This window comes from Cebidichthys violaceus, unplaced genomic scaffold, assembly GCF_023349555.1.
Source record: "Cebidichthys violaceus isolate CVI_PGR_0920_01 unplaced genomic scaffold, fCebVio1.0.p SCAF_25, whole genome shotgun sequence".
Classification (NCBI taxonomy): Eukaryota; Metazoa; Chordata; class Actinopteri; order Perciformes; family Stichaeidae; genus Cebidichthys; species Cebidichthys violaceus.
In genome coordinates, this window is record NW_027176428.1 from 7,530,480 (window position 1) to 7,538,789 (window position 8,310).

General features: G+C 40.1%; 1 protein-coding gene across 1 annotated transcript; it reads left to right on the forward strand.

Annotated features, from left to right (window-relative positions):
* Positions 1-1,480: 1,480 nt before the first annotated feature.
* LOC137879640 (ADP-ribosylation factor 3-like) lies at positions 1,481-6,864 on the forward strand. Its single transcript, XM_068720531.1, has 5 exons — positions 1,481-1,552; positions 2,992-3,245; positions 3,342-3,452; positions 3,544-3,668; positions 4,787-6,864. Exons 2-5 carry the CDS (start codon positions 3,098-3,100, stop codon positions 4,946-4,948), a joined length of 546 nt encoding a protein of 181 aa, XP_068576632.1. The 5' UTR covers positions 1,481-1,552; positions 2,992-3,097; the 3' UTR covers positions 4,949-6,864.
* Positions 6,865-8,310: the final 1,446 nt, after the last annotated feature.

The window sequence follows — 8,310 nt, forward strand, 5'->3', positions numbered from 1 at the left end:
TAGCACTGAAATAGAAATGATTCATCTTTGTGTGCAAACTAAAGATAAAAACTGCTTCCTTCCCTTAGATCACAGAAGTGGATATGGGAGTAAATGCTGTTAAAACCCACAGTGTTTGTTATTGAGTACCATGGTGCCATCGCCACATTGAACTACTGCATCAAAATTCTCCTATTGGTTTTAGGATTCATTCAGTCTTTTTACAGCAACAACATAAATCAGTCTATATCACACTGAAATGATCTCTACCATCTATAATACTTTATATATATGTTTTATGATAATTTAATGTACTTCAATTTAGAAAATTTACTTTGTTCCTCATTTTTGGATGAAAGTATTGCGCAAGTGTTATGCAATACTGACGACCAAGTCTCCATTTCCTGAAAACTTCACAACTTCACACCTAACAAGGACTTTATATAACAGGGTGTTAGGCTCAGTGGAAATTACATTTATTGCAAATCCAAATGATTTCTTGTCATTTCTATTTATTTCCAGTTAGCACAAAATTGGTCATCTCTTGGAAAACCTGAGCTGGTTTACAGTGTTTTAATGAGGGATGCTGGTGATACGTCTCAGCATTTGGTATTGTGATAGTATTGTGAACCCATCCTGCAAATGTACTTCATTTATGTTTTTACATTTACTATGATACAGTAAATAACATTATTGAACATAAAGTTTCCATTGATATATTGTCATGGGAAATCACTTCAAAAAGTTATACAGTTATACTAAAGTTTGACAATATGTACATTTACTTATATTTTTTAATCTTATGGTATAGCACATTTGAAGAACAAAATTGGCTTGCATGGAAACTGTAAAGGTTAAGCTTAACCTATATGTTTAGGATTTATCTGTTGTTACCAAGGCCGGACTATGCAAAGAGGGACACTGCCTTAAGGCCCCAGACCCCCAGAGGTGTTCTTTGATACCATAAATTCCACCTGCAGCATTACCGATATTACCACAAAATAAACTATTAATCTGCCCCCTGGTAGTTACTCTGGTGTACACAAAGGGACATGTCTGACCTAAAATACCTTCTGATGTAAATGTGTTAATTCAAATAATTGCAAACAAACTTAACTTTCTAACATCTTTGATAAGCATTGTGCTCTCTGAGACATGTTTCTTCCTGTGAGAGCAGAGTTTAATGAGCCCCCACAGGTGTTTTCACTTATTCTGGTTGATTAGACCTCTGCTGGGGTCACTGAATGGCAGTATGACCATTGGTGTGGAGGGCCTTTAAAGGGTAAAAAAAAACAAGCTTAAAGTTGCGTGCAGAGCTCATCTACTGCGTTAGTATAGTTTTTCAAAGACAAAACCTGACTGAGGTGACAATGTTCTAAAAAATTGATAGAAATGTGCCACATAGTTAAACATTAACAAGTACCCTACAAACCCGCTTCTCCTCTCAAAACGACTGTCAACAGCATTACGGTTCTGGTTTTGGCCTCAAATCTCGCGAGATCTTGTTTACTGCTGAGTTGTCCCCGCAAGGGAAATTACAGTGAGACTTTCAGTAGAGAACTACTCGGCTAAGGTAAGTGAGGACACTGGCACCTCCACCAACCTGATAACACACACGCAGGTCCCAGCAGGAGGTTAAATAATGGTGTGTTTGAGGACCGACTCGTGCTGGTTGTTTAGTCTCTGTGTTGGCGGCTCGCAGGCAGCAGGATGCCCGCTGAGGTGATAAGCGGATGGATGAATGGGGTGGATCGGGACAGAGGATACGCTAGCTACCGTGGCGTCTCATCGACACGGCGAATAGAGCTAAATTACACTGATAAAGTAGTTTACGACATACTAGATCACAAGGAAACTCTTAACGTTAGCTGAAATTAAGCGTTAATCTTTATCTAAAGCGTTGAGATGTGCGGGGCCGATGTAACATTAACGGCTAATAACGGTCGGATCGCCGTTAACGTTAACGGCTAATAACGGTCGTATAGCCGTGACGTTACCTTAATGTTACCTTAGCATCTCCGGCTAGAGGTTGACGTAACTTGAGTCACCCCGGAGCTGAATTAACATTATCAGGCGGCCGGCATATCGTGGCCCTGTTCCCACGTAAATCACCACTTTCAGAGCTCATATTTTTAAAACCTGTAAACCCATCTGTGAGCGGAGAGGAGCTGGTGTCAGCCGGTGACAAGTGTGGTGATCACAGTGGTGATCCTCTTCAGCACCATGGACAGCTAGCCTCTTATCTACTGACGACCATATGTATTTTATCTTCTGTTTCAGTCTCTGAATCCCTCACTGGTTTGGTAGGATGCTCAAGTCAATGCACAATATATATATATATATATATATATATATATATATATATATATATACTATAACAAAATATACAAATGGGCGTCAGTGGACATATTATGCTCTGTTGACAACCATATCTGCAAAAAGACTGCCTCTTGATATTCAGAGTGGACAACTAGACTGCAGACTCCTCGTGAAAATGGGTTCTTCTGGTCTCTGTTTGAGTCCAGGTGGCTTTGGGGTTGGAGTTGAGACTGATTGTGTTCAAGCCCGGCCTCATAATGTAGGACATTTTGCATGTGCTCCGAGGGCTTGGCGTTGTTGCAGGATAACATTTGAAGGAGACGAAAAAAAATGAGGGAGAAGGAGTCTGAACAGATTGTGCTGTAGCCTGGAGTCATGGCACTGACATGCATCTCCTCTGCTCGCTCTGTGATAATGGCCGTGGGCCATTAGCATAGCTTGCACGCCTGTCTTGGGGTGTGCATGTAGAAGTGAGAGTTTCTGGCATAGTGGTGCATTGTTTTCAGAAATGGGAAAGGTGAGCTGGAGCATTCCCTTAGGCCTTACAGACAGGTTAGCTTATTAATTATCCTCTCTTTCTTCCAACATGTTTGTGATTTACAACAGCATCCTTCATTGGATTTTGTTTATCTTGCAAAACCGCAACGCACATAAAAGTATCACTAAATTGTTATTTCTTCTGTTCCCTTTCAGCCCTCCTTTTATAATCTATCCCTGCTGGATGAGTCTAACTTCGCAGAAAGGCATCTGTAATCGCAATTGTAGCCACACACTGGTATTAAAGAACTTCATCTGAATCATGGGGAACATTTTCGGGAGTTTGCTGAAGAGCCTCATAGGGAAGAAGGAGATGAGGATCTTGATGGTGGGGCTCGATGCTGCAGGAAAAACAACAATCCTCTACAAGCTCAAACTGGGGGAAATAGTCACCACCATCCCAACCATTGGTAGTTGCACAGTCAAAATAACATATTGCCATGCACACTAATGAGTGGAGCACCATGTTTGCTTTACACGTCGTGTGACCCTGCTCTTATTTTCAGGGTTTAACGTGGAGACGGTGGAGTACAAGAACATCAGCTTCACTGTGTGGGACGTGGGTGGGCAGGACAAGATTCGCCCCCTCTGGAGACACTACTTTCAGAACACACAGGGTGAGAAGAGCTGAGCAAAGGGTAACTCCGGCAAATTTACCATTCTTCTCCAGAAAATAATGTATTTTATTTGTTCCGCTCGCTGTTTCAGGTCTAATCTTTGTGGTGGACAGTAACGACAGAGAGCGTGTGAACGAAGCACGAGAGGAGCTGATGAGGATGTTGGCTGAGGACGAACTGAGGGATGCGGTCCTCCTTGTGTTTGCCAACAAACAGGCAAGAAACCACAACTGCTCTGCATGTATACACACATATTATAGACAGTACATATACATTTATACACAACAGGGTTGTAGTGGAGCATCAACCCAAATAAACCCACCTCTTAGCATCTTTGAGATAAAAATCTACTTCAAGATGATTATTTGTGAATCAAATTTAAAGACGATATTAACTTTAGAAATACTATAGGTGAGTTATGAAAAAGCTGCTCTGGCTTACAATCCTCTGTAAGTTTTTGTACATATTGAACAAATACGATACAATATGTTACATTACATTACAGTCATTTAGCAGACGCTTTTAGCCAAAGCGACTTACAATAAATGCATTCAACACTGGTAATCAAAAGAACTACTAGTCACCAGAAGTCATAAGTACATTTCCTTTTCCAAACAAGCATCTAAGAGCATGAAGCAGACCATAACTCAGAGCCAAAGTACAGTGCAGAAACAAGAAAAACAGTTAGTGCTATAAGTAATACGTATACAATAAGTGCAACAAGCTTGTATGAATACAGTAAGTGCTAAGTGAATGTTAATTAGTGCGCTTTAGTGGTGCTGGTTGGCAGATTTTACCTTTGCACAGAGCCAGGCTAGCTAAGCTGTCCACCTGCAGGCTGTAGCTTCATATTCATCACACAGACAGGATAAATGTAGTTCCAAAAATGTAACACTATTCCTTTAAAGTTTACCTTTCCATTTCCCATTGTATAACTGTAGGTACATTAGTAAGTCTGCAGATGAGCGTGTCATTTTCAATTAATCTACCAATTACTTTTTGGATTCATTGATTAAGTGTTAAAATGTTAGGAAATAGTGAAAAATGCTCAGCTCAAGGTGAAGATTACAAAATACTTGTTTTGTCCGAACCATCAAATATCCAAAGATGCTTATTTTACTACCATTTAACAAATAAAAGCAGTGAATCTTCACATTGAAAAAGCTGAAACTAGACCACATTTGGCATATTTCCTTAAAAAAATGATTTAAACGATTGGTGTCAATAATCAATTAATTTACTTCACATATGCATACAGGTGCACACATGCATCCGTCTCGCTGATCCTTGGTTTTTCACACTCTCTCCTCACTGAACTCTCGCCTCTTTAACAGGACTTACCGAACGCCATGAATGCTGCCGAGATCACAGACAAGTTGGGCTTACACTCCCTGCGTCACCGCAACTGGTACATCCAGGCTACCTGCGCCACCAGCGGCGACGGCCTCTACGAGGGCCTCGATTGGCTGGCTAATCAACTCAAGAACAAGAAGTGAGAAGAAAACTGGAACAAGCTTCCAAACCCGTCCAACTTTTTACTTGTTTTGGGAATGGGGGCGGGAGTTAGGTACAGGGGGTTTGATCAATAGGTGAAAAGCAAGATTCTGGGTTTGGGGGGAGATTTTAGGCTTTAATTTTCAGTCTGTTGCGGTTCCCTTCTTTAAAGCAGATTCTCATACACTTCATATTTAACCACTCACACACACACACACACACACACACACACACACACACACACACACACTAATCGTAAGCAATCACAGCAGACACTTGCTTTTCCTGTGTCCACCTCTTGTCCTTAGGTGCAATGTACTGTATGTTCGTCTCTAGGTGCTGTACCACGTTGTTGAGTCAGCAATGAGTCAAAAGTGACTTTTTGTTGATGTATGTCTTTCAACTGTCAGTCTTCCATACAAAGAACTCATCTATGTCAGTTGCACTTCCTGTTTTTTTAGTTGTTTTTTTATATCAGAGTCATGTTTGGGAACAATCACAGCTGGTGGATTTTAATGTGTGAGCAATGCTGAGGCACTTAGATACTCAGATAAAGTGTGTGAGCGTGCCCACAAACTGTATGTGTTTGTGCAAGTGGCCCAGTCAGTATTAATCATGAAAAAGACAACAGGACTGGAGTTTTCTGCTGTCACACGTCCTCTTACTGCCTCATTTTGAAAATCTTTTGATATCTGTGGTGTGTTTTTACTCCCTGCGTGGCAACCCCAAGCATTGAAGCCGCCCTTTTTAAATATTTGAAAACGCACAACACGCTCTCTACCGCCTGAGCTGCATGCATCCTGGTTGATCTCGCTGGCATTGTTGCATACTTTTCCATCCTCGGAGCTGCATGCATGTTGACGCTGTTTGTGGAATTTCTCTAACTGCCTTCATTGTGTTCTGTATTTAGTTGTTAATATGTGCTAGGTACAGTATAGTCAGCTTTTTGGTCTTTTTAACGTGAAAGCAGTATACAAAACACAGCACTCATGACCTGCACAGCTGTTGCTTGTCTGCCTTCATGTGGGTCCATACCAGTACTCAAACTGCGTCAGGTTGCTCTCACTTTGTGTGTTTTCGTCTCAGACTTGCATATCGGGGGGGAAGATAACTTTATGTTACTGAATGTGAATATTGTTGATGAATCTATAAATGACTGTAATATTTATTTGACATGCATATTCCTTTATTTTCCGTGATAATTATGTGAATGAAAGCAGGGTAAGCAGACCAATTCACTCATCAGCACACCCTTGACTCACTTCTGAACAGCAGTGAGTTACTGCGTCACCACTGATACCAGCAGAATCCTCAGACTTCTGATAAAAAGAACAACTTCTTGTGTGCCATACATGGGTACTACTACTCATATACCAGTGACAGTACAATACTCTAGATCCACTCCAAGTTATGAGTGCATTGTTCATATTCAGCATATATGTTAATCATGATTTGGATCATTTGGGTTTTGTGGCCTTATATTTAGTGATCACTTTTAATTGATTTCTTCTCAGCTTGTTCGGTTCTGATTTTGAGTCATATATATTGATCTGTACTGAATGATTTACAGCTTTATTTCTCTATGCTGTCATAAGACGGCGTTTGCACCACAGTTTAAAATGATTAGGCAAAAGTTTTGTCCTTTTTTCTGCCAGTTTACTTGATTCATATTTGGTGGTAGATTTCTCTGGTTTTCTTTTGGGTGTTAAAAACATTGATGTAGACTGTGTCTGTGAAACAATGATAATCAGTGCCAACAAAAAAACAACTTGATGATTCACTGTACCGTTATAGTTACACAAGTAGATTGAAAAACGGTGAAAACTATGTTTCAATGCTGAATGCAAGGAGACATCTGTATGTGATGTAAGACAACAAACAAAATCCTGCTGTATTACAAATAAACCCATTTTCTCTATGAGCTGTCTCATGAACTGTGAGTGAGTGTTTCTGATGGATTTCATATTAACATCTTAAATCCATGTTCACAAGTGACTGAAAAGGTGGAGAAGATCTGTCTGTGACAAGCTGCCACCAGAAGAGGGCGGCCTTTAGCAACAGTTTATGTTGTGATTCAAAGCATCAAGAGCTGTGTCTACATTTCATAAATCAAAGTAGTGGCTAATTTATCTGTTTGACCCTCTTTATCATCTCAATAAAACACATTCAATATTGTTTTATTGATAGCAGTGGGGTCTGTGGGACACCAAACAATGAGGAAGTAAAGTCAATCTCAACAAACCTCACAGGTTAAAAGGGAAATACCAGTATATCAGTATTTTTAAAATACTGTCCTTAAAGTGGGCTGTTTTTAGTTGAAGAAATAAATAACAAATTTGCCTATCAGAATTTCTTTCAGGCAGAGTAGAGTTTGGTTTTAAGACCAACATGAGAAACTATGGGACATGCAACTGTTTATAAATTAAACAGCTTTTAAAAAACAGTTTTGAATAAAGCATTGAAACACATCCAAACAAATTCATAGAATTTCCTGGTCTGTGGGACGGCTGTTTGGAATAATGGCCCCAGTATTTCTGAAATCTTGACTATGGCCATGTCTTGTAATGTTTCTGGCTATTTTTCTTTATAATTTTGCAACTTTCAGAGTATGTTTGATTTTGACAACCATGGGTTTCAGTTATACTTTATCAGTCTGCTGAAATCACGTTTACTGTGAGTAGAAAAGCACATTTAGGTCAAGTAGACTTAGTAGTTCCTGTTTACCTGTTGATGCTTATAATTTGTAAGACACACGCCAGGAACACGTTCATCATAATAACAGATTCCTGACAAATGCTGAATGTTCCATTCTGTGTGTGTGTGCGTGTGTGTGTGTGTGTGTGTGTGTGTGTGTGTGTGTGTGTGTGTGTGTGTGTGTGTGTGTGTCCTTTGCTACTTTTTTTATTGAGAGAGTACAGACTGAACACATGTAATGTTTACAATCTTTTTGTGTGTCCCTGAATTTATTCCGCTCCTCAGCAGGCTGTTTCTGTGAGGAAATACTTTTGAAAATGACTTCCGGGTAGTGGTCAAATATTAACCATTTGTTTTCAACGCTGTTTTTACATTTCAAATAACTGACTGGAAAAGAAGTAGATGACTTTTTCTGATGAACTGGAGACATTTTTTTGTCAGATGTATAATTCTATGGAATTATACCTGTTTAGATGGAGAAGTTTGTATTGCGTGTGTGTGTGTGTGTGTGTGTGTGTGTGTGTGTGTGTGTGTGTGTGTGTGTGTGTGTGTGTGTGTGTGTGACAGAGAGACCGGAGCTGCAGGCAGAGCCAGTTTCTATAGAGCAGTTCAGCTGGCTCGCCCACTCTTACAGGCGGACGATGTTTGCATGAAGCTTGAGTGTCAAACT

Bases quoted from the DNA above. Each gene is read 5' to 3' on its own strand.
- LOC137879640 (XM_068720531.1), top strand. From the start codon at position 3,098: ATGGGGAACATTTTCGGGAGTTTGCTGAAGAGCCTCATAGGGAAGAAG. The intron at 3,453-3,543 runs GTGAGAAGAGCT...TCGCTGTTTCAG, and splicing joins CTACTTTCAGAACACACAGG to GTCTAATCTTTGTGGTGGAC. The intron at 3,669-4,786 runs GCAAGAAACCAC...CCTCTTTAACAG, and splicing joins TTGTGTTTGCCAACAAACAG to GACTTACCGAACGCCATGAA.